The sequence below is a fragment of the Salvelinus namaycush genome, chromosome 30 (genome assembly GCF_016432855.1).
Source record: "Salvelinus namaycush isolate Seneca chromosome 30, SaNama_1.0, whole genome shotgun sequence".
NCBI lineage: Eukaryota > Metazoa > Chordata > Actinopteri > Salmoniformes > Salmonidae > Salvelinus > Salvelinus namaycush.
The window spans coordinates 22,872,215-22,899,711 of NC_052336.1; the positions used below are offsets into that span (position 1 = coordinate 22,872,215).

General features: G+C 42.9%; 1 protein-coding gene across 1 annotated transcript in view; it reads left to right on the plus strand.

The window, feature by feature from the left end:
• The window catches only part of LOC120025062 (neural-cadherin-like), a 168,536-nt gene that overhangs the window by 67,260 nt on the left and 73,779 nt on the right, over positions 1-27,497 (plus strand). The window contains exons 2-4 of the mRNA XM_038969498.1: positions 22,988-23,185; positions 23,822-24,047; positions 26,397-26,601. Coding sequence (XP_038825426.1) covers positions 22,988-23,185; positions 23,822-24,047; positions 26,397-26,601 — 629 coding nt within the window. The remainder of the gene's footprint in view (positions 1-22,987; positions 23,186-23,821; positions 24,048-26,396; positions 26,602-27,497) is intronic.

Genomic DNA, 27,497 nt, shown 5'->3' on the forward strand with positions numbered 1-27,497 from the left:
AAAATGCCAATGTGCAAAATTCATATTACCTAGAAATACTTTTGGCTCTCAGTCAAAATCCTGGTCCAACTCAATGAGAAATACATATTTAGCAGTCAATAATGACATGCTCAACTATACAGACTATACACTGGCGGATTTAGGTATGGGCGACATGGGCAGCCGCCCAGGGCGGCATCTTGCTGGGGGCAGCATGGGGCGCGTCACGTCAATGATATCATGTCACCGTGTGGGACTGTGGGTCAATTAACCTTGGCGGAGTGGGCGCCCTGATTCTAGTTTGTGAGCTAGGCAGGCTACTGCCTGGGAAGGTCTCCCACTCAGAAGTACGAGATGGGGAGGGGGGCGGGGGTAGGTTGACCTCAGGCCTCCCCACTGGAAGCCCGAGGTAGGGGGAGCGGGGGAATCTATCAAATAGCGCACCTCTAACTTTGTACAGTACTAATGCAATTAGTAATGCAATTAGTTGTGCAATTTAGTTAGTGTGTTTCTTATTTGAAGTGCAATGGTGTGATTTTCAGGTTTTCTTCTTTATAAGTGTGTTATTCTATTTGATATAGGATCTGTGCAATTGAGTTTTATTTGTGTGTTTTCTGTAAGCAATAGGGTAATAGTTTAATAATTAAATTCTCTTTTTTATTTGTATTTATATACCACAATTGGTTTCTATTTGTCTTTGTTACTTCTTTTTGATATTTATGAGTCTTTAATGTTATGATTATTTATTTGTGTTGTTCCAAATGTCTGAATAAAATTACAGTTAGTGCAGAACAGGGTTTTTGTTTTGGGGGGGGGGGGGTTCACACAGGGAGACAATAAAGCTAGAACCGCCACTGGTACTATACTATATGGACTGATGAAGTTGAGGGGGAATATAGTGTTTAGTGATCTGATTGAGGGGTGACCTTGATGGCCTGCTCTGGGCTGAGCTGAGTGAGCAGGTGGGATGATCATTAGGCCAGTGGTTTTTATAGGGGGCTGTAATGAGCGTGCCCAGACTGATGCTGTTATCCAGGCACTGCCACCACAGCCACCCTGATTAGAGGCAGCATCAGCTTAATGAGAACACGCTTTGTAAAAATCACCAGCCTAATTAGCAACACAGAGAGGCTGCCTAGAAAAGGCACACATTTACCGCAGATACATTCCATCACCCCCCCCCCCCCCCCCCCCCTCTGCGAATCACCAGATATATAACAGTGGAGAGAGAGAGATAAAATGAGTTGGAATTGGTTTGTACGGTGTTGGCGGTCCAAATCAGAGATGCCAGACAAACTTTAAAGTGAAAGTCAGTGCTAGTTGTGTGTCTTAAAATGAGGTGAAATTGATGTTCGGTTTTAATCAGGGCCTAAATGAAGCACTTCATTATTCCTGTGGAATTACATCTGTGCTACGTGGGCTGCTCCTACTATAATCTTTTTTAAAAACTGATTGAAGTTTATGTTTACTTCTCTTGTCTCTCTTGGTCTTGAATCTTGCAGTATGATTGCATGCATTTTGCCAAAGAGGTGTAGAAGCATTCCTCAAATTGACTTCAAAGCGACAACACTAATCCCCTCATCCCACTTCTGTCCCTGTCTGTTATTAATCGGTTTAATAATCCGTTTAGCAGCTTTCATGCATTTCTGTTTATTGGCATTGTTACGGAGCAGAAAAATGACAGAATCCAGAGCGCTGGTTAAAGGTACAAATACTTCACAACAGTTTCTATTCAGCCTTTAGTTTGAAAACAAGTACATCTCAGTTTCAGATCTCGATCCCCCTCAACACCTGTGAAAACACTGGAAAACACTGGAAATTAAACACCTCACATTTCTGCTCGACTCCAAAGCCTCAATTTGGGTCGAAGATAATACTCAAACTAACGTGTAGGTAGGCGTCATTAATCTCCAGTTGAAGAAATAAAAATGTCATTAAAAACTGCTTCTTAGATTTGTGAACCATGTCAAACAAGTTGGGCGATTCCATGCCAGCATAGCCCCAAAATACTTTTGGGGTATCTCAGATTGTTCTGGCAATTCTCACATAGAAACTTCATTGGATGGAAGGGTGTTTGACATGCTTTTTACATTTGTATCACAAAATGTTTTGGGGAAATCATGATGAAAGTGGCCATTTTAGGCCCTTTTCAGACATGTACATGCCTCCTGTAAGACCCTATGATCTGTGAACCGTACGTGATACAGACAACATCTTGGTGTATGTGTCACGATCGTCTTGAGGTGAAAGAGTGGACCAAGGCGCAGCATGATAACAATACATCTTCCTTTTATTAGAAAGACGAAACAAAAACAACAAACAGAGAAGCTATATCAAGCAAAATAGTGCTGACACTAAACACTACACATAGACAATTACCCACATTAACCTAATGCCTATGGCTGCCTTAAATATGGCTCCCAATCAGAGACAATGAATGACAGCTGTCTCTGATTGAGAACCATTCAGGCAACCATAGACATACCTAGACACCTACACTCAACACAAACCCATACACTCTACTAAACCCCCCTATACCATACAACCACCCAAGACGAGACAAATACACACACACATCCCCCCTGTCACACCCTGACCTAACCAAAATATTACAGAAAACAAAGATAACTAAGGCCAGGGCGTGACAGTATGTCTTGATTCAACGTTAAACATTTTAACATTAAGATATCAAAGTACCCTTTGGATTTTGTTCATTTTAAGACGTATTGTTTGTAACAATATACTCTTAAAATACATCACATTTCCAGAGTGGGCTCTCTGGTACTTTTAATGATATGACCCATTTTATACATAGAAATACATAGAAATTGCGTTATAGGTCATTAACCAATCACAGCTCTCCTTTAGGATTGCACATTCATCAAATCACCAGCAGAGGGAGTTCCATTCGAATCCATTTTCCCATTCGGTGTGTTTGTGGTACTCATAAAATGTATCATACTGTACCTTCAGAATTAGCAAATTGGCAAAGAGCCCACTCAATTTGACTTGGAAAGCTTCTACAACTCTTTAGGCAAAGCACATGCAATCCTACTGCATTTTTATTTTTGCTAAGTCAAAAAGGGTACTTTTGAGATATTCATATTTTTAATACTTGAATAAATGAGTATAAAAATGTGTATTTCAGAATCGAGACATACTCCTTATTATAAGGAGTATAAAGACACCAAGATGTTGTCTGTATCATGTTCAGTTCACAGATCATAGTATAGGTAAAACATTTTTTATAAAATAGCCACTTTCAACATGATAAAAAAAAATATATGTTTGTGATACAAATGTGAAAAGCATGGCAAACATCCTTCTTCCCAATGAAGTTACTATGTGAGAATTGCCTGAACGATCTGCGATACCACAAATATATTCGGGCTGCACTGACGTGGAATGACCCAGTTAGGTTCATTACCTTGCAAATACATTTTGTATCTGCTTGAACTAATAGTGCAAACTAATTAATTGTGTTTTTGTGTATGACACCCACATCCAACCTCTGAACATTAATTGAAATATAGGCATATTCAACATATTCAAGACAATTCCGCGGATGTGCTATGTTTAGCAACACTTTACCATATCTGTTGATAAAGCACACAACCAGATTTAGATTAGTGTTCTGCCTAGATCTGTGTGATTTGCTAGTGGCCAATATTTTCTGCCCAGCCTTGTGTCTGATAAGCCATGAGGCTAAACAAATAAGTGTCCGATTTCCAGACCCTGATCTAGAGAGGGATAGGGAGGTTGTGACTGTAAGTGTCCGGCCGGGACACAGGGCTAAATCAGAGCCTAAATCTGCATCAGAACAATCACAAGTGGAGTGGACGGGAGGGGAAAGTGTCTTTCATTTAAAGAGCCCATGGAGGGAGGGACAGGGTGTGCCGCGCGTGCCCCAGATTTCATGTGTAAACCCTGGGCTCCTCTACAGATTCCTCCCTTTTCCCGGATGGATGGATAGGGCTCTCTCTCTCTCTACCCCCGGGCCATAGGTTCTGTTTCCCCCATCTCTTGTTGCTGACACAAACGTACGGAACCCTTCCATGGTAAAACAGGGTTTCTGAAGTGTGCTTTACACTCAGAGGACACCCACTTTAGTCTGGCTGGGAGGAGAGAATGGATGTGTACAGCAGACATACAGCATTTCGCCTGACAAAGCTGACAAAGATGCCTGACAAAACTGTTGCTTATTTTATATGAAATGGCAGCAGGAACACCTGGGGTCAATGATCTAAAGCATGGGACAGCAGTGGTGGAAAAGTACCCAATTGTCATACTTGAGTAAAAGTCAAGATACCTTAATAGAAAATGACTCACCCGGTAATGACTCACCCGGTAAAATGACTCACCCGGTAAAATGACTCACCCGGTAAAATACTACTTGAGTAAAAGTCTAAAAGTCTTTATTTGTTTAATATTCTTAAGTATCAAAAGTAAATGTAATTGCTAAAATATACTTAAGTATCACAAGTCAAAGTATAAGTCTAAATTATTTCAAATTCCTTATATGAAGCAAACCAGACGGCACAATTTTTTCATTTTTATGTTTTTATGGATTGCCCGGGGCACACTCAAACACTAAGACAGAATTTACAAACAACGCATTTGTGTTTAATGAATCTTCCAGATCAGAGGCAGTAGGGATGACCAGGGATGTTCTCTTGATAAGTGTATGAATTGGACCATTGTCCTGTCCTGCTAAGGATTCATATGTAATTAGTACTTTGGGGTGTCAGGGAAAATGTACTTTATGGAGTAAAACATACATTATTTTCTTTAGGAATGTAGTGGATTAAAAGTAAAAGTTGTCAAAAATATGAATAGTAAATTAAAGTACAGATACCCCAAAAATCTACTTAACTAGTACTTTATATTACTGTATGTTTATTTACTTAAGTACTTTACACCACTGTGCGACACCAAAATCACTCTCTCGCTCTCACTTTCTTTCTTAATCTCTCTTACTTTCTCTCGCTTGCTCACACACGCACAAACGCATATACACACGCATATACACACGCACGCACGCACGCACGCACGCACGCACGCACGCACGCACGCACACACACACACACACACACACACACACACACACACAGACACAAGGATAAGCCTGCCTCAAGCTTTCTGTCTAGAATATGTACAGTATGTTGCTGTGGTGAACTGGGTTGTGATACATGATGGTTTCATTCCCCATTACTTGAAGCCGTCCAACCATCGCCAGTCACCAATCATTTCTACCTGACTACTAGAGGAGATGAGAGATTAAGCAATTCACTTGTATGTTCTCTAATCACAGTGAACGTTTGGCAGGAGAACCAGAGAGAGAGAGAACAAAAATAACATCATCCATATTCCTTTCTTTTCCTTTTCCTTTTTCTTTTTTGAGAGATTGTACTGGGGGGGGGGAAACCTAAAGCAGTATGGGACATGTTTCAAAGGACCTTTTGAGAAAAGGGATAGATGGAAAGGAATGCTGGAGAGACTGCTGCCGTTCTTTCAAAGCTTGTGGTTTCTCTGTCATTAGACCAGGGAATTAATTTCACAATCCTCCACTGATCTTCCCATCCATCCACTGCTCCTTCACAAGGCCTTTGTCTTTAGAACTTGTCTGCTTAGACTCACTTTACAAAGGCTAGCATGGGGCTGGTGCACAGAGCCGAGAGCAGAGGCCATTGATGTAAGGCTGAAATAATATAATTTTCAATTGACCACATTTTCCCAGCCAAAAGCTGTCTGGCAAAATGGGGCTTTTCCGGCCCTAGTCTAAACAACACAGTTGTTGTGATGGTAGGCCCTTTAGACTATATAATGTGAATTGAATGAGATAGGAAGAAATGCTTTGGGTCCGATGGGGCAGCAGCAGCAGACACAAACATCCTAAGATCTTAAGTAAGCACGTCTTAATAGTTTAATAGGATACAGTAACACCTGATTTACTCTTCCAGACTGCTCACACGCTAAATACAGTTTGACTCAAATGAAAGCCACTCAAATGTATTTAGTGTAAAAATGTTTACCATTTAAAATGACTACCCTCTCAAATGCACTGAATGGCTTCAATTTGTTTTAACTCATAACTGTATCCACAGTCTGCTTCAGTAATATTAATTAAGTTGTGCATATCCCTCTTTGGGCTAGGGGGCAGTATTTTGACGTCCGGATGAAAACCGTGCCCAAAGTAAACTGCCTGTTACTCAGGCCCAGAAGCTAGGATATGCATATCATTGGTAGATTTGGATAGAAAACACTCTAAAGTTTCTTAAACTGTTATATAATAATGTCTGTGAGTATAACAGAACTGATATGGCAGGTGAAACCCCGAGGACAAACCATCCCCCCCCCAAAAAATCAGCCTACCACTGTTTCCAATGGCTGTCATGTTTATTATGAGGCGAAATCCTCCCAGATTGCAGTTCCTAGGGCTTCCACTAGATGTCAATAGTATTTAGAAAGAGTTTCAGGCTTGTTTTTGGAAAAATTAGCTAGAATTTGTGGCTCCCATTTTGGCTGTAGTATTTTCATGCTATTGACATCTAGATCAGGGCACGTTCTTTGTTGTTTATCTCCGGTACAGACAATAACAATTCTCCGTCTTAAATTTGATTGTTTATTTACGTACTAGGGTACCCGAGGTTTGATTATAAACTGTGTTTGACTTGTTTGGAGAAGTTTATTGGTAACATTTGGGATTCATTTTGTATGCATTTTGAAGGAGGGAAACCGGTGGATTATTTAATGAAGCGCGCCAGCTAAACTGAGTTTTGGGGGATATAAAGAAGGACATTATCGAAACAAAAGGACCATTTGTGATGTAGCTGGGACCTTTTGGAGTGCCAACAGAAGAAGATATTCAAAGGTAAGGCATTTATTATATTGCTATTTTTGACTTTCGTGGCGCACCTGCCTGGATGAAAAATGTTTTTCATGCTTTTGTATGTGGGACGCTATCCTCAGATAATCGCATAGTGTGCTTTCGCCTAAAAGCCTTTTTGAAATCTGACATAGCGGATGGATTAACAAGAAGTTAAGCTTTATTTTGATGTTTGACACTTGTATTTTCATGAATGTTAAATATTTCTATTTCTGTCATTTGAATTTCGCGCTCTGCAATTTCACCGGATGTTGTCGAGGTGGGTCGCTAGCGGAATACCTGTGCCAGAAAGGTTAAGGAACTGACAGACAGGTGGTTCAATCTAACATTGAAGATGTATTATATTACAATTTTTTACAATTGCTAACAAGCATTTACCTATAGTTAAGATACTTTTTCTAAACTCTTAACATAGCAACATACCTACATCACATAATTAGCCAAAAAGTAAATTTTCTGCTCAAAACCACATTTTGTTAATTAAATACCAACTCTACATTTCCAAATGCAAAAAAACTTTCTCTACATACAATAACTCTATCAAAACACGGCAAACCCGACTCAATATCTAAGCATTTTTGGCAACATACTGTAATGACCTGACTAGATCATAAAAGAACGACTGTCCAGACAGAGGATTGAGTTTACGAATGGACGGTTTATTAAACCAACTTTACACAGGCTACTGTTTGGCCGTAGCCCACGCCAAATAAATGAAAGATAACCCACAAGCCAATCGTGACCTTCTCTTGTGAAGCCCAGACGTAAGAGAGAGAACAAAGGCAAAACCTGGTCTTAACTTCCAATGCTCCATCCCCCTGCCCAACCCCCCTCCACGCCACTCCGCCAACCGCCAGGATGCCCGGCATCAGAACATTCCAGGCATTCCCGTGATTGGCAGATAGCAGGTTGACTGACATGTCGGACCCCGCGAACACAACCACCTACTAGCCTAACACATAACACACAGCTGTCTGTGCGGGTCGCTACAATACTATCTAAAAGTGAATGAGTCATCTTGAGTCAGTAAAGTCAGTAAGTGACAGAATTGCTGCAGTAAAAGCTTTATTAGCAACATGTAATTGCTGCCAGTGATCAACAAAAAATCCAACAAACATGGCTTTCAGTTCCAAATGTGTACAAATAAAACACAATTACTGTAAAAAAAGGCACAGAAGGGAAAAACGCAAAAATGCACAGTCCTGTTCTAATCTATACGATCTTCAGCATTTGGCCACATGTTCTCGTCCACATCACATCTTATGTCGTCTCTCGCTATGCACCTTGGATAGAAACGCTTGGCATGCCTTATCCACCCCTGGCAGTCTTCAGCTGAGATGTCTCTGCAGCCGGCATCCATTGCATCCAGGAGGGACATTTGGTCATGTGGCCGATGATCATACAATTTCCACCTCCAGGCAGAAAAAAATTATTCAATGGGGTTGAGGAAAGGCGAGTAGGGGGGGAGGAAAAGGGAAACCATTCTTGGATGGGCTGCATACCAGTTTGTGATTACATGTGAATGGTGGAATGCTGCATTGTACCATGCAATCACAATGTCCTCATGTTTCCTCCCACCTGTTCCCTTTCTGCTTCTGGCACCAGTTGTTGGCGGAGATCATCTCAAAACAAAAGGCGGCGCTCAGTGTTGTAGGGACCAATCTGGTATTTCTGCAGGACCAAACCAGCACTGGAGATTGCAGCACACATTGATATTTGCTCCTCTCTGACCCGACACATCAATGGTGGCCATTTTTCCGATGACCTCTCTTCCCTGCCGACGTGTTTTTGCCAGGTTAAACCCTGCCTCATGTGGGGTCTGATTAGCCTCCAACTCCATGACTCCCTGAAAGAAATCAAACACAGTATGTGTAAATGCTTTTCAGTATGTCCTACTGTATGTACTGTAACCCATGTCTACATGTGGAGTAGCATAGTGTAAAACTCACTATAGAACAAGACATATTGGATAGACACCATACCTGGACGTATTGGTGCCGGAGTTCCTTGACCCGCTCACTGTTCCTTTCAAAAGGAACTGTGTACAACTGTTTCATTCCAACTCTGTGTTTGGTCAGAGTCCGAGCAATGGTAGTCAGGCTGATGCTTTCCACATTACAATTTTGGTCTGAATTTCCCTCAGTTTTATTGCGTTGTCAGCAATGACCAATCCTACAATGGCATGCTCTTGGTCTTCACTGAGGAGCTTTCCTCTTCCCCTAGAGGGAGGAAGACGTTGCGTCCTTTAGAGGAACAAAAATACAACATATGTATTTGCATTGGGACTGGTGGCATACAGTTACTGTGGGACATAGCAACAGTAATGATGGAAGAAGCCCTTGTGAAATGCATTACTTACCTGTTGGTTTGTTGAAAATTCCAGATAATGGAAGCCACGGTTGACCATCTGAGATTAGGCTGGACTCTTTCACCAGCCTCTCTCAGTGATAGACCATGGTATTAGAGTGGTCTCTTTCACCAGCCTCTCTCAGTGATAGACCATGGTATTAGGCTGGACTCTTTCACCAGCCTCTCTCAGTGATAGACCATGGTATTAGAGTGGTCTCTTTCACCAGTCTCTCTCAGTGATAGACCATGGTATTAGGCTGGAATCTTTAACCAGCCTCTCTCAGTGATAGACCATGGTTTATCACATGGTCTATGATGGTGGCTCTTATTTCATCAGTGACAGCAGCTCTTACTCTCCTTTGAACACCACCACGCATTCTTACTCCTCTCCCCCTACCTCTCCTTCTCCCTGGTCCTGGTCCAACTACTCCTCTGCCTGGTCCAGCTACTCCTCTGCCTGGTCCAACTACTCCTCTGCCTGGTCCAGCTACTTCTCTGCCTGGTCCAGCTACTCCTCTCCCTGGTCCAACTACTCCTCTCCCTGGTCCAGACATTATTTTTTTCTCTCTGCTCCACTGTGTTGTTCTGTATCCACATTGAACAAAATCAATAGAAGGAAAACTGGCCTCAGAACATTAACATGCAATAAATGGACTTATGGACAATAGGTTTCGTCAGCCACAATGGTGGTAATGACGATAGATGGAATATGAAAATGAATGTCGTTTTTGTTATGTTATTAAAAGTTAAAGGACGACGTTATAACGAAAACATTGTAACTTTAAGAGTTTTCCCAATATGTGCCGGATGTTTGCATATTATACGTTGTGTGGAAAATGTCCAGATCAAAGATAATGTTTTTGTAAAGATGAAATGTGAAGTTAGTTTTCTAAATTGGATGTGAGTAAAATCCAGAGTATGCCTCGTAACTTGGTACAGTCACGCCTGCTCCCGCTCTTCCTCTCCCAGCCTGCCTGCCCAGCGCCCATGTCTCGGCCGGCTCGCCCAGGTGAGATGCCGGATGGCGCCCCTAGAGAGGTGGGTATTGTCACGCCTGTTCCCGCTCTTCCTCCCCCTGGCGCACGAAGGCGCCAGGCTCTCCAGGATTATGCAATCAAGCCACCATCAGTACGCACACCTGCCTTTTCCCGTCACGCGCATCTGCACTCATTGGACTCAGCTGAACTCTAGTACTTGTGTTATTGCCTTCCTTATATCTGTCTGTTCCCTAGCTCTGTTCCCTGCTTCGGGATTGATGTTTGTCATATGTTCTTGTTTACCCGTGTGCTGACGCTGTTCATTTTGTGTTCTATGTCGTTCCTGATTAAATGTTTGACTCGCCGTACTTGCTTCTCCTGTCCGGCGTCACTCCTTACAGGTACGCCCAGAGAATTGCCCTAAAGGCGGAAACGCCCATATCTGACCCGAGGGTATAAAACATGTGAGTTAAGAACTAACATACGAGACTAAGTGACCCTGAGCTGCAGCCAATGTCTGAGTGGTCAGCAAACTCAAAACGCAACACGAGGTTGAAGAACCCTTCAACAACCTATGCTACGGACGAGTAGCTGTATCTAAAGGGGATGAATTGAAGCAGGACCACCCGGTCACCACTCTCCAAGGAATCGTGTGTCTACACTGTTTTCATTCCCATGCTGGAACCATCCACACGGCTGATTAGCCCTCCTCAGAAGACCCCTTTTCAGAGCGAGGGCGAGGAAACAGACCACTAAGAGAAAAGACACTGACACCGTGAGGAGAAACAGAGAGTTACACCCGGTAACCGAAGACGGACCGTCATCAGAGAAGTCGGAATCCTATCCAAGCAGAGACACCTCATCGGAGACCTTCAACACGTAATTACATCATTATATTTTGACCCATAAGAGCGACAGTTCGGGGCAAGGTTAGGGTTAAAATAAGCATAGCTGACAAATGCACCCAAGTGTGTTTTTCTCTCGTGTACTCTCTCTCTCTCTCTCTCTCTCTCTTTTTCTGTCTCTCTCTCTCTTTTTCTGTCTCTCTCTTTTTCTCTCTCTCTCTCTCTTTTGAAATCCCCATTTTGTGAAACACGTGTAATATGGTGTTGGCCCGCTAGGGACCTGTTCATACTAAGTTCTAATTAATAGACTGTATGTTTGTGTATGTGTTTCTTATATTATCATTTTAGCTTGTTAGCAAATAAATAATCAGCTCAATTGGTGTGGTACGGACTTATTTGGTGAGACTCGGGTTTGTGCAGATTCCCGGATCATGCGACGTTCAGAATGAGATTGTAGAGGAAATTGATTAATTGGCGACTGTTGTGAAATCGATATTCTGATATTCTTTGAGTGAATTTGGGAAATAAAAACTCAATAAAGCTAAAACTTTCCCATGGTGCCCCGGGTCATTGAGTTAATAATTGCCTTGAATCATTTAATCGCGTAATTATACACCGTTAATTATTTGACGAGCAGCAGTCGTCACATTAATCAATGTAACGTCACGACAACGTCCAGGTATGGTGTCTATCCAATATGTCTTGTTCTATAGTGAGTTTTACACTATGCTATCCTACAACTCTTAATGAGGAACTCTTCCTCAATGTCAATCAACAAGAGTCCCCAGTGAGTGGCCATGCTGAGGCTATATGCATTCACCTGGTGCTATGTCATATAATATTCCTGTGTAGAACGTTTTCTGTATGCACACAGTGTCCTGCTGTGCCTGACCATGCCATTGTAACCAGACAGTGTGAGACCCCCTGAAAAACTCAATGTCCCCCTCTGTTATTAACATTATTCCCCCTTAGGCTGGGGAAATAGATATTGAATTTGGCAATTGAAAAACTAGCTGTGCGTAATGTGTGTGTGTTGAAGTGTGTTCTTGGTAGTGTCAGTATTTTCAATTATGAAAAGCTGTTGAGGAAAAAAAATCTAATTATGGCCTACCCATTTGTATCGTTTGCAATTTGTGTAAGATTAGAGCTGGTCACCCCCCCCTTTTCCGTTTCTTAATTGGTATTTTTATGTGAAATGTGAAAAAGTCAGTACCTTCCTCTTTAGTAAGATTATGAAAGTCACAATTTCCGGAGAGGGCCAAATAGCCCCTTGTAATCTGAGAGAATATTTAATTAGCCAAATCGTCTTGTAGTTCTCCGTCTTTCTCTGTCTCTGTCTCTCTTCCTCTCCCAAATCAAATCCAAATCAAATTCTATTGGTTGCATACACATATTTAGCAGATGTTATTGCGTGTGTAGCGAAATGCTTGTGTTCCTAGCTTCAACAGTACAGTAATATCTGACTATATATACAGTTGAAGTTGGAAGTTTACATACATTTAGGTTGGAGTCATTAAAACTCGTTTTTCATCCACTCCACAAATTTCTTGTTAACAAACTACAGTTTTGGCAAGTCTGTTAGGACATCTACTTTGTGCATGACACAAGTTATTTTTCAAACAACTGTTGACAGACTGATTATTTCACTTATAATTCACTGTATCACAATTCCAGTGGGTCAGAAGTTTACATACACTAAATTGACTGTGCCTTTAAACAGCTTGGAAAATTCCAGAAAATTATGTCATGGCTTCAGAAGCTTCTGATAGGCTAATTGACATTATTTGAGTCAATTGGAGGTGTACCTGTGGATGTATTTCAAGGTCTACCTTCAAACTCAGTGCCTCTTTGCTTGACATCATGGGAAAATCAAAAGAAATCAGCCAAGACCTCAGAAAAACATTTGTAGACCTTCACACGTCTGGTTCACCCTTGGGAGAAATTTCCAAACACCTGAAGGTACCACGTTCATCTGTACAAACAATAGTACGCAAGTATAAACATCATGGGACCACGCAGCCGCCATACCGCTCAGGAAGGAGACGTGTTCTGTCTCCTAGAGATGAAAGTACTTTGGTGCGAAAAGTGAAAATCAATCCCAGAACAACAGCAAAGGACCTTGTGAAGATGCTGGAGGAAACATGTACAAAAGTATCTATATCCACAGTAAAATGAGTCCTATATCGATGTAACCTGAAAGGCCGCTCAGCAAGGAAGAAGCCCCTGCTCCAAAACCACCATAATAACCCAGACTACGGTTTGCAACTGCACATGGGGACAAAGATCGTACTTTCTGGAGAAATGTCCTCTGGTCTGATGAAACAAATTACCATCGTTATGTTTAGAGGAAAAAGGGGGAGGCTTGCAAGCCGAAGAACACCATCCCAACCGTGAGGCACGGGGCAGCATCATGTTGTGGGGTTGTTTTGCTGCAGAAGGGACTGGTGCACTTCACAAAATAGATGGCATCATGAGGTAGGAAAATTATGTGGATATTTTGAAGCAACATCAGTCATAAAGTTACAGCTTGGTCGCAAATGGGTCTTCCAAATGGACAATTTGGCACACTTCCAAAGTTGTGGCAAAATGGCTTAAGGACAACAAAGTCAAGGTATTGGAGTGGCTAGCACAAAGCCCTGACCTCAATCCTATAGAAAATGTGTGGGCAGAACTGAAAAAGCATGTGCGAGCAAGGAGGCCTATAAACCTGACTCAGTTACACCAGCTCTGTCAGGAGGAATGGGCCAAAATTCACCCAACTTATTGTGGGAAGCTTGTGTTAGGCTACCTGAAACGTTTGACCCAAGTTTTAACAATTTAAAGGCAATGCTACCAAATACTAATTGAGTGTATGTAAACTTCTGACCCACTGGGAATGTGAGGAAAGAAATAAAAGCTGAAATAAATAATTTTCTCTACCATTATTCTGACATTTCACATTCTTAAAATAAAGTGGTGATCCTACCTGACCTAAGACAGGGAATTTTTACTAGGATTAAATGTCAGGAATTGTGAAACTGAGTGTTAAATGTATTTGGCTAAGGTGTATGTAAACTTCCGACTTCAACTGTGTATATATATATATATATAACACAGTATATGTGATGGGATGTATAGACATTATGGACAGACAGTATGTGGATAGAGTACACTATATATACATAAGTATTTGGACACCCCTTCAAATTAGTGGATACGGCTATTTCAACCACACCTTTGCTGACAGGTGTATAAAATTGAGCACACAGCCATGCAATCTCCATAGTCAAACATTGGCAGTAGAATGGCCCATACTGAAGAGCTCAGTGACTTCTAATGTGGCACCTTTCCAACAAGTCAAATGTCTGCCCTGCTAGAGCTGCCCCGGTCAACTGTAGGTGCTGTTATTGTGAAGTGGAATCGTCTAGGAGCAACAACGGCTCAGCCGCGAAGTGGTAGGCCACATAAGCTCACAGAACGGGACTGCAGAGTGCTGAGGCACGTAGCATGTAAAAATCGTCTGTCCTCCAATCACTACCGAGTTCCAAACTGCCTCTGGAAGCAACGTCAGCACAAGAACTGTTCATCGGGAGCTTAATGAAATGGGTTTCCATGACTGAGCAGCCTCACACAAGCCTAAGATCACAATGCGCAAAGCCAATCGTCGGCTGGAGTGGTGTAAAGCTCACCGCCATTGGACTCTGGAGCAGTGGAAACGCGTTCTCTGGAATGATGAATCATGCTTCACCAACCGACAGTCTGACAGACAAATCTTGGTTTGGCGGATGCTAGAAGAGCGCTTCCTGCCCGAATGCAGTTCCAACTGTAAAATTTGGTGAAGGAGGCTGTTTTTCATGGTTCGGGCTAGGCCCCTTAGTTCCAGTGAAGGGAAATCTTAAAGCTACAGCACACAATGACATTCTAGATGATTCTGTGCTTCCAACTTTGTGGCAACAGTTTGGGGAAGGTCCTTTCCTGTTTCAGCATGACAATGCCCCCGTGCACGAAGCAAGGTCAATACAGAAATGGTTTGTTGAGATCGGTGTGGAAGAACTTGACTGGTGTGCACAGAGCCCTGACTTCAACCCCATCAAACACCTAATCGCCCAACATCAGTGCCCGACCTCACTAATGCTCTTGTGGCTGAATGGAAGCAAGTCCCCGCAGCAATGTTCCGACATCTAGTGGAAAGCCTTCCCAGAAGAGTGGAGGTTGTTATAGCAGCAAATGGGGGACCAACTCCATATTAATGCCCATAATTTTGGAATGAGATGTTGGACGAACAGGTGTCAACATACTTTTGGTCATGTAGTGTATTTAGTATATCTGAAGAATATGTAGCATAGAATAGTATATGTACAGCAATAGTTTAATAGGATGGACTTGACTAGAATACAGTATATACATATAAAATGGGTAAAACAATATGTAAATATTATTAAAGTGACCAGTGTTCCATTATTAAAGTGACTAGTGTACCATGCCTATTTACATGGGGTAGCAGCCTCTAAGGTGCAGGTGGTAGCCGGCTAGTGACAGTGAATAAGTTCAGGGCAGGGTACTGGGTGGAGTGATGGCTATTTAACAGTCTGACAGCCTTGAGATAGAAGTTGTTTTTCAGTTCTCTCGGTCCCAGTACTGACCTCGTCTTCTAGATGGTAGCGGGGTGAACAGACCGTCGATCGGGTGGCTGAGGTCCTTGATGATCTTCTTGGCCTTCCTGTGACACCGGGTGCTGTAGATGTCCTGGAGGGCAGGCAGTGTACCCCTGGTGATGCGTTGGGCTGACCACCCTGCCCTCTGGAAAGCCCTGTGACCAAGCCAAATTTCTTCAGCCTCCTGAGGTTAAAGAGGCTCTGTTGAGCCTTCTTCACCACACTGTCTGTGTGGGTGGACAATTTCAGATTGTCAGTGATCTGTACGCCAATGAACTTAAAGCTTTTCACCTTCTCCACTGCGACCTCATAGATGTGGATGGGGGCGTGCCCCGAGCTTAATGATGAGCTTGGAGGGTAATATTGTGAAGACTGAGCTTTATTCAACGAACAGTGTTCTTACGTTGGTGTTCCTCTAGTGTGGAGGAATATATCTCTCTCTCTCTCTCTCTCTCTCGCTCTCTCTCTCTCTCTCTCTCTCTCTCTCTCTCTCTCTCTCTCTCTCTGTCTCACACACACACACACTATTTCACTCCCTCTGTCTCACTCTCTCTCCATCTGCTGTGCTGTAAAGTAACTGTGTTCCTGGGAGAACAGGGACTCCTGTAGTTAGCGTGCAGTGCTGGGAGTAGAGAGAATGAGAAAGCCCCCCTTCTTCCTAGACTGGTAGAGACAGTAATTGTGCCTGTGTTCCCTCTGTCAGCAGTAAGCCGGGAAGAGAGGATCGAGGGAGCCAGGTGCTGATTGGGGTCACGCTAAGCACCCTCGCTAACAACGTCCGGAAGAGGGGAAGAAACAGCTAGGTGACAAGCGGAGAATGTGCAGTAATTTATTCAGAACCAGTTAAAAGTGTGGCCCTGTCGATTCGTGGCCCTGTCAAAAGTTTTGCGTTGACGCTTTCCTGAGCCTTACATTTGGCTCTGATCTCATGCGTGATTCACAGCACGGCCCCTGGAGTCTGTTCCACATAAGCCAATTAATGGAAGGAGACTCTACACCTGTCACGTGTGCTCATCTCTCTTCTGATCCCAGGTCAGCCAGTGGATTAGGTCACTGAGCTCTCTATTAACTCTTTCAGCCTGTCTTTGTTTTAGTTGTTGCTGTTGGGCTTTTTTGTTTCTCTCAGGCTAGACTCCAGTCATACGAGGCTAGCTGAGGAACTGCATTCTCAGTGTCAATGTCTTCTTGAAGTCATTTTTACGTTGGATCGTAAGTAGCTGCTACATCATTTTGAGTTCGTTAATCAGTGTTCCCAGTAGATAGATTCCCTACCGTAGGCCTAACCATATTCATATTGTTTTGCTTTATTGAACCATCATTCAATTATCGTGGACAGCTTTCCAATGAATGAAGACAAACAATTGACATGTACCAGCATTTCCTCTTTAGGATATCTCATCTATTGTAATGACCATTATTCGCGTGTGCGGATGTTTCTGTCTCTGGATAGACATATTGGAAGTTGGCCATTAGCCTTCTGATTTATTATGTAGGTAATGCTTTCTCCCTGCTGTGCTTTTCATATTACCCCTGTTCCCCTCTTGTCTTTTTCCCAATTAATTCTGGATATGTTATAGCAGCAGAGAGCAACCATTAGAAACTCTCCATGAACCACGGACACTCAAGTGCAGCAGGATCGTTATGTGCGGTTTCTGAAAATGTCCCAGCTTCGTTTTTCCTCTCTGTCTTTATTTTATAGATGTGGTACTCTTTTTCTTTCTTTCTGTCTCTGTCCCTTTAATTCCATTGATTTATGCAATTGCTGCCTGTTTTTTTCCCTGTTCCAGATTTTGTTATTTGTCTGTTTCCATAACAACCTCAGGGCCATTTCTTACGCTGTGGGTTTTGTCTTAATCCTGCTCTGCTCCTCCGTTCTTATTTTTCTCAGGACTTTTTCTCCCGTGTTCTAAACAGCTCCCTTGTTCCCCCCTCTGTCTTATTCCCTCCCCTTCTCAATTTTCCTCTACTCCCCTCCCTGTCTAAATGACTCTGTTGCCACATTCTTTTTCTGCATTGCTGCTTTAACATTTTCAATTATCTGAAAAGCAATCTTCAAATCTATAATAAGTTAGAGTACATACAAAACAGTGGCGACAGCAATGAAAATGGTGTTCGGATGGCATTATTGTATCCATCTTTTGCTTTTCTTTAACTAGAGAACAGTGGCAGTTATAGAACTGAAGGTCTGTGAGTGCGGTGTGCTCATTGTGTCTTAAGCCATGCTGCCACATATTTCGCTGTCATTAGATTTTTACCATTTATTTCCCAAAGGGACCTGATCATTTGGTTCAACCTTATTTTCCTTTCCATTAGTATAATCTGGTACCTCGTATTTCCCAATAGTAATAACATGATAATAACCTATGAATAAATTGCTTGTTGTCACTTTGCAATAGATGACAACAAGGACCACTAGGCACCATTTGGTAGCAGGTGGTAGGTTACCAATCATATTGGATTTTCCTGGGCAAGCAGGTATTCTGGTGTCTGCCTTTATGAGTGGGCATCACTGGGCACATCCCAGGCATGTGGTGCCTGTTGGTAAGCGACTGTCTCTGTCTTGTTTCCCAGACAGACACATCATCAGGTGAGAGATAATCTAAGAGGACATTGTTTATCTCAGACTAGAGTACTGTTATTTTCCTTTTGCAGACGGAACACGGTTGATTGTAATTGGCGGTTGTGCAGCATAACCGACCTTGCTGCCTTATCCTAGTTGGCTATTGTGAGTTTTAGGATCACTTAGGTGACAGTGTATCATGCATTCTCTCTCTCTCTTGCACTTGTCCATGTTTCACTTGTCAATCTCTCGATCTTGATCACGATCTCGATCTTGATCTTGATCAGGATCTCACTCTCTCTCTCTCTCTCTCTCTCTCTCTCTCTCTCTCTCTCTCTCTCTCTCTCACTCTCACTCTCACTCTCTTCCTCTTTCCTCCTGTTTCTCTCTCATGATTCTCTGTTTCTTTTTTCCTCTTCTCCCATCCACCCTGTTTCTCTCTCTCTGATTCACCCCGTCTCTCTTTGACTGGTATAAATAGCTGGCAGGCTGTCAGAGAGGGAACCAGAATGACAGCGTCTTGGGCTCTTTGATTCCCCCGGTGATTGGCCCTTTCATGGCCCCTGACAGAACACCTGCTTTCCTCTACCTGACAGCTGCAGTATGGAAGGAGAGAGAGAGATGGAGAGAAAGAGAAAGCCAGAGAGAAAAAGAGAGCCAGAGAGAAAAGAGAGAGAGAGACAGAGAGCCTAGAGGGAAAATCGTTGAGAATCTTTGGGTAGATGGAACAGGGGAGATATGGATAATGGGAATCTAAGACTGGAAGAGGGACATAATAAGAGAGACATGATCTGTTATAATGTGGCTGTTTGTGAAAACATCCCTGCGGTGTTCCACCTGCAAGTGTTCTGCAACTGAAAGAGCCTCTGCATGGTGCATCTTTGTGTGTGTGTGTGTGTGTGTGTGTGTGTGTGTGTGTGTGTGTGTGTGTGTGTGTGTGTGTGTGTGTGTGTGTGTGTGTGTGTGTGTGTGTGTGTGTGTGTGTGTGTGTGTGTGTGTGTGTGTGTGTGTGTGTGTGTGTGTGTGTGTGTGTGTGTGTGTGCGTATGTGCATGTAAGCTTGTGTGTGTGTGTGTGATTTCTATTGTGATTGCTGTTTTCAGTCAATGCATTAAGGAAAAACACTCAACACATAATTTGCTAATTGTGACTGAAACGCTCTAAAGCGTTGTGCCATCTAAATGTGACAAGTAGTATCGGGTATTACAACACATTAGCATCCTTTGGCATGGCTTTACATGACATTTGACAAATGGCTGATGATTGTATTGTCATGTAGCCTAATGGCTTTCAGAGCTTAGTGATTGGTTCATGTACATCATAGCCTTATGATAGTGTTATGATACTGTCCAGTATTGTATGGTTATTCTGTTTCTGAAAGCCGAACATCTCTCAAACCTCATTGTATTTTTTTCCAATGGATACTCAGATTACCCTCAATTTAGGAATAAGGCTCTGGGTTAGGACTAAGACTCTGTGAATGTGTTAGTTCATCTCTATAATAATAACAACATACAGTGCATTGGAAAAGTATTTGTCCCCCTTGGCGTTTTTCCTATTATGTTGCATTACAACCTGTAATTTAAATAGATTTTTATTTGGATTCCATGTAATGGATTTACACAAAATAGTCGAAATTGGTGAAGTGAAATGAAAAAAAATACTTGTTTCAAAAAATTCAACAAAAAAAAATGGAATAGTGGTGCGTGCATATGTCTTCACCTCCTTTGCTATGAAGCCCCTAAATAAGATCTGGTGCAACCAATTACCTTCAGAAGTCACATAATTAGTTAAATAAAGTACACCTATGTGCAATCTAAGTGTCACATGATCTGTCACATGATCTCAGTATATATACGCCTGTTCTGAAAGGCCCCACATTCTGCAACACCACTAAGCAAGGGGCACCACCAAGCAAGCGGCACCATGAAGACCAAGGAGCTCTCCAAACAGGTCAGGTACAAAGTTGTGGAGAAGTACAGATCAGGGTTGGGTTATAAAAAAAATATCAGAAACTTTGAACATCCCACGGAGCACCATTACATACATTAATAAAAAATTGAAAGAATATGGCACCATAGAAAACCTGGCAAAAGAGAGGGCATTAATCAGAGAGGCAATAAAGAGACCAAAGATAACCCTGAAGGAGCTGCAAAGCTCCACAGTGGAGATTGGAGTATCTGTCCATAGGACCACTTTAAGCCGTACACGCCACAGAGCTGGGCTTTACGGAAGAGTGGCCAGAAAAAGACATTGCTTAAAGAAAAAAATGTGTGTTCGCCAAAAGGCATATGGGAGACTCCCCAAACATGTGGAAGAAGGTACTCTGGACAGATGAGACTAACATTGAGCTTTTTGGCCATCAAGGAAAACGCTATGTCTGGCGCAAACCCAACACCTCTCATCACCCCGTGAACACCATCCCCACAGTGAAGCATGGTGGTGGTAGCATCATGCTGTGGGGATGTTTTTCATCTGCAGGGACTGGGAAACTGGTCAGAATTGAAGGAATGATGGATGGCACTAAATACAGGGAGATTCTTGAGAGAAACCTGTTTCAGTTTTCCAGAGATTTGAGACTGGGACGTAGGATCACCTTCCAGCAGGACAATGACCCTAAGCATACCGCTAAAGCAACACTCGAGTGGTTTAAGGGGAAACATTTAAATGTCTTGGAATGGCCTAGTCAAAGCCTAGACCTCAATTCTATTGAGAATCTGTGGTATGACTGTCACGTTCTGACCTTAGTTCCTTTGTTTTGTCTTTTGTTTTAGTTGGTCAGGGCGTGAGTTGGGTGGGTAATCTATGTTTTCTATTTCTGTGTTGGTTTTCTGTGTTTGGCCTGATGTGGTTCTTAATCAGAGGCAGCTGTCAATCGTTGTCCCTGATTGGGAACCATATTTAGGTAGCCTGTTTTCTGTTGGGTTTTGGTGGGTGGTTGTCTTCAGTCTTTGTGTGTCTGCACCAGATAGAACTGTTTTGGTTTTCACTTTGTTGTTTTTTTGTATTTTTAGTTGTTCACTTCATTAAATAAGATGAACAATTACCACGCTGCGCATTGGTCCTCTGATCCTTCAAACTTCTCCTCCTCAGACGAGGAGGAAGACGACAGCCGTTACAATGACTTAAAGATTGCTGTACACCAGCGGAACCCATCCAACTTGAAGGAGATGGAGCAGTTTTGCCTTGAAGAATGGGCAAAAATTTTCCAGTGGCTAGATGTGCCAAGCTTATAGAGACATACCCCAAGAGACTTGCTGCTGTAATTGCTGCAAAAGGTGGCTCTACAAAGTATTGACTTTGGGGGGGGTGAATAGTTATACACGCTCAAGTTTTCTGTTTTTTTGTCTTACTTCTTGTTTGTTTCACTATAAAAATATTTTGCATCTTCAAGGTCGTAGGCATGTTGTGTAAATCAAATGATACAACCCCCCCCCAAAAAAATCTATTTTAATTCCAGGTTGTAAGGCCAAGGGGGGTGAATACTTTCGCAAGCCACTGTACAACATATAATGCAGTGCCTAGTGAAAGTCTACACACCCCTTGCACGGCCTTCACAGTTTGCTGCCTTAAAGCCAAAAAGGGATTCAATTATATTTTTTACCTACAGATCTACACAACCTACTCCATACTGTCAAAGTGAAAGAACATTACAGAAAATATTCCTATTTAATTAAATAAATAATGAAGATGCGTTGATTGTGTATGTCTTCACACGCAAGATTTAATGAGACTGAATGAGATTCTACCAGCTTTGCACAACACATTGCACAAAATGCTGTACATCCATTGTTTCTGTCTCGGATTTTCAAGCAAATTTAAGTCATGACTGAGACTGGACTAGTCAGGCATTACAATGTGTCTAATTGTCCACCTGAAAAATATAAACTCTATCCCAGGGTTAAGTTTTCAGAAGACTGAGGCGGGTTTTCATTAATGATGGATTTGGGTCAAATCCAAACCCTCTGTATTGGCAAGTATTGTGGTGGCAGCATCATGTTATGGGTATGCTTGTCATCGGCAGGGATTGGGGAGTGTTTTAAGATCAAAATAAATATTAAAGCAGCAAAGCACAGGCAAAAAGTTAGAACTCTGAAAACCTAACCCTTGGAGAGTTTTATTTTTCTGGGGGACAATTACACACATTTTATTACCAAAGACACACCAGAATGACTAAAGAGGTGTTGAGTGTCCCTGAGTAGTCCAGTCTCAGTCCTGACTTAAATCGGCTTGAGATACAGAGACAAGGTTTGAATATATCTGTCCATCAATGATTCCCAACCAAATTAACTGAGCTTGAGCAATTTTCACAAAAACAAGGTATAAATGTTGCCCTAAGAGTTGTGCTAAGGTTGGTTGAATCTTATTAAAAATGATTCAAAGCTGTAATGGCTGCCAAAGGTGCTTCCACCAAGTATTTTTTGTAATTTATCAAATTATTAATTTTAATGTTTCTTTCACTTTTAAAATGTGGAGTAAGTTGTGTAGATCGGTAGGGGATTAAAAAAAAATGTAATCCCTTTCTAGATTTTATTTTAGGGCAGCAAAATGTGAAAAATGTGCAAGGGGTGTGTAGACTTTCACTAGGCACTGTATATGCCATTTAGCAGGTGTTTTTATCCAAAGCCACTTACAGTCATGCGTGCATACATTTTCCATACGGCTGGTCCCAGGAATCGAACCCACTATACTCACATTGCAAGCGCCATGCTCTACCAACTGAGCTACAGAGGACCAATCTCTGCCACTCCTCTACAGGTCCAGACTGGTACCTGGTACGGGTGGAGCTGACAGTGACCGATGTGAATGACAATGTTCCGGAATGGACCATGGTCCCCTCCCCCTACCTGGCAGTGGTACCTCCCAACGCCCTGGCTGGGTCACTGGTCTACAAGCTCCACGCCCAGGACGGAGACGAGGGCAACAACGGGGAGGTGGAGTACTTCCTGTCTGATGGTAGGTGCTTCCTGTCCAGGGATTGAGTACAATTTCATTGAGTACACGAACTGGCAGCATTGTAATAGAAAGAGAAAAAAACATAATTTTATATGGTTTTAGTTAGTTTTATACATGATTTTATACTTTTATACTTCTAGTCTTTCATCTCATTAAGATAAGCATGTGTCTTATCTTATGTCATATGTTGTGTACAATTGCGGAAGTTCGGCAGAATGAAATTGCCAGTGGGTGGGATTACATGTGTGAGTCTGTGCGTCAATGGCTCTAATATTAGATTCCATCTGCACTTTCTTTTCAATGCATTTTAAGAGGTTCATTATTGCTGCGCAGCTGTCTTATTAAATACAGTAAAATCACCTTGACTCATTAAATCAATCAATCCCTCTAATATTGAACATACTGGACGTTCTGTTCCAAGAATGAATGACAGAAAAAACATTTGTTGTGGCCTGGCTGGTCTAGCGGTAATACTGCAGCCTCTCTACACATGTCAGCATAGGTTGGCTTACTGCCCTTTAACACCACCCCTAGCAGTTTGTTTCCCACTGTCATCCTATCTGTCTTTATCTAGTCAGAAAACACCTTCAAATATATATTTCGAAAATAAACTCCTCCGTTGTCTCCTAACTGCAGGTGGTGACGGGCGTTTCGAGGTGGACAGAAAGAGTGGTCATGTCCGGACCACGGGGCTGCCACTTCAGAGGGACAAAGAGTACCTGTTGACAGTGGTGGCTGCTGACCGGCTGGGTAGCCGTAGTCCCCCAGTGGTAGTGTCAATCATAGCAGGAGCCAGAGCGCCACAGTTCTCCAACGCATCCTTCACTATTTCACTACCTGAGAACACACCAGAGAGACAGCCGTGAGTGCCACACACACACACACACACACACACACACACACACACACACACACACACACACACACACACACACACACACACACACACACACATATGCAAAGTCACACATACACCCATGCAAAGCAGAGGAGGCTGGTGAGAGGGACTTTAGGAGGACAGGCTCATTCTAATGGCTGGAATGGAATCAATGGAATGGAGTTTCCATATAGTTGATACCGCTCCGTTAATTCCATTCCAGCCATTAGAATGAGCCCGTCCTCCGATAGCTCCTCCCACCAGCCTCCTCTGAGTCTCACACACGCAAAGTACACGCACACATGCGCGCACACTCACGCACGCATGCACACATCCATGTACGCACACACACAAACACACACATTGTCACGGATCCCTCCGGAACTTTCATCACGCACACCTGTCCCCTGTTCCCACTGATTAGTACTTGTATAAGTGTGCACTTTGGTTTCCATTGGGCTGTCCATTATTGTTACAATGTCCGTTGGTGCGTGTGAGTACCTGTGCTGTGTGTTTTGGGCTTTCGTGCCCTTGTGGAATGCGCAGATGATTACGGGTCTCGTCTCGTGTGATAATCATCATGCGCTTGTGTTATTTATTCGAGTGTCACTGGTGTGCGTACTGGTAGCGAAATCAGGTGCAGGAGAGCAGAGAGTTGTGAACATGCGCACACTTTATTTAGGCAGAAGCAAACAGTAGACGGACGCAACTGCGTCAAAACCTGCAGCAAATATGGCAAAAGTGCAAAGCGCAAAAACAGTCACAAAAGCTATAGTTACCAAGTAAACATACTTCGTGAAATAAACACGGAACATGGAAAACCAGCCTGGCGCGTCACATAAAACACGTAACACAAAACAGTTCCACACAAGGACATGGGGGGGGAACAGAGGAATATATATACACAATGTGATTAGGGAATGTAAACCAGGTGTGCGGGGAACAAGACAAAACAAATGGAACAATGAAAAATGGAGCGGCGATAGCTAGAAGGCCGGTGACGTTGACCGCCGAACGCCGCCCGAACAAGGAGAGGAGCCGACTTCGGTGGAAGTCGTGACATCGAGGTACTCCTCGCTCTTTTGTTTGGGTTTCAACCCTGTATTTTGTCACGTGTTTGTTTGGTCTTCGTCCCCGTGCCTTTACATGGCACGCCGTAATTTGTGCTGAATAAAACCCCTATTACGCATTCCTGCGCCTGTCTCCCGAATCTTTGTTACCAGCGTGACACACATGTACACACATGCAGAGTCACACACACACACACACACATAGGCACACGCAGACACACAAACACACAAACAAACAATTGCACACATGCACACAAACATGGACAGTCACACACATACACACACATAATGTAAAACCAAAAGTTATAAAGGTCATAGTTTAAAAAAACAAGTTGGCATGAAAATAATTTGCTAGTATTCACAAATAATTTGAATACATAAATATAGTACCGATTGCCAATGATATGCACACATTATCACACTTTAACAGTGCACATACACTCACAAACTCAGACATGTTCATACAATAACCATTATGCACTCAGGCACAAGTTCACATAAATCAGGCATACATAGTTATTCAATATATGACCAATGATTGTTTGTCACACAGACAGACAGACACACACACACACACACGCAGACACACACACTCTCTCACTATATTAAAGCCTGGGGCGGTTACTGTAAAGGATTTGATCTTTGGCCTCCTGCCTCCTGTATTCTCTCCTATCGCTTCTCTATTTTGATTGACAGGAACTTACATCACTCACCCATCAGTTGAAAGAGTAACATCTGTGGTGATTGTTCCTGCTGAGCGCCTGAGGGAACTCATCAAAAACCTTGAACATAACTCCATTGCCGTTGTGGTACACATTACACAAACCAGAAAACATTAGTCCTCTACATTTCCCCCCTCTCTGTCTCATCACTAAACTGAATAGCCTTGCTATGCTAGATGTATTCATCATCCTCTCTTTCTTTCTCTCTTACTTTCTCTCTCTCTCTTTCTCTCTTCCTCATTCTCTCTCTTACTTTCTCTCACACCCTTTCTCTCTATCTATCTCTCTTTCACTCACGCACTCTCTCTGTCTCTTTCTCTCTTTCTCGCTCCCCCCCCCCCCCTCTCTCTCTGTTTTGTCAGTACAGGAATTTTTTATTTTCAATTTATGTACTGTCCTTGAGCTGTTCTTGTCTATGAATGTTCTATATTATGTTGTGTTGTGTGTGGACCCCAGGAAGAGTAGCTGCTGCATGAGCATAAGCTAATGGAGATCCTAATAAATAAATAAATAATTCCCTTTCCTGCCCCGCTCTTCGGCAGCTTCCTGGCAACTCCAGCCGTGTCCTTCCAGAAGCAGCCAATCAGCTACAGCCTGCTCATCAATCCCAGCAGTCTGTTCAGCATGCAGGCGGACACGGGGGAGATCACTCTGACCAGGACCATAGACTTTGAGATGGACCAACACAGCTTCCTGCTCATGGTCAGGGCCAGCGAGGACCAGGACAGTCTGAGCAGTGCTGCTGAGGTGGGTCCATATAATAAGAGAGACAAGATCAGGTGTACCACCTGCAAGTGTTCTGCAACTTAAAGAACCTCTGCATGATGCATCTTTCTGTGTGTGATTGTGTGTGTGTGTGTATATGGGTCCAGGCCGGCCTTTGAACCTCTCTGTCTCTCACTCTCTCTCACACACACACATACACACACAAACACACACTGAATGTAAAGCCTCTCACAGGGTTCATTCTGATTAGGAATATCAATTAATAGAGCTGCGAAGATGCTTGAGCAGAGAGAACACATGGGCAACGTCTACATGAACAAAAGGAACGGGAACATGTATGATGTTGGGTGGTCTAGTTTGTTGTCCCAGCCTTCACTGCTAATTCAACATGGTTGCGGGACCTGGGGGAGAGACTAGAGAATGGCTTCCAGTGTTTCTCTTCTGTGGTGCCCCGCCTCAGTTAACGTCAGCAGAAAGGCAGACATCTTCACTGCTCAGCCGTCCACTGGTTTTCCCTGTCCTCAGGCACAACAGTAGAGCACAGAGCCAAACAACATGTGGGAACAAATATGAGGGGGAGAGAGAAAAGACTGGCAGCCGCTCCTAAAATCTGTCCAATCCTGTGAGCTTTATGTCGAGAGAGAGAGAGAGAGAGAGAGAGAGAGAGAGAGAGAGAGAGAGAGAGAGAGAGAGAGAGAGAGAGAGAGGTGCTGCAGCCCATTGCTAGCCTGCCCATGCTCCTGTCTTGCCCTGTCTAACCCTTGCTAGCCTGCCCATGCCACAGGGCACAGCTGTGAACTCTCATGACATACCTTTAGAAAATGTAAATCCAATAAGTCAACGAGTCAAAGCTGCCTCCAAAGAGACTGAGGTGTGAAAAGGCCCTGAACTTGGAATCTGCTTTGTTAATTTGCAGG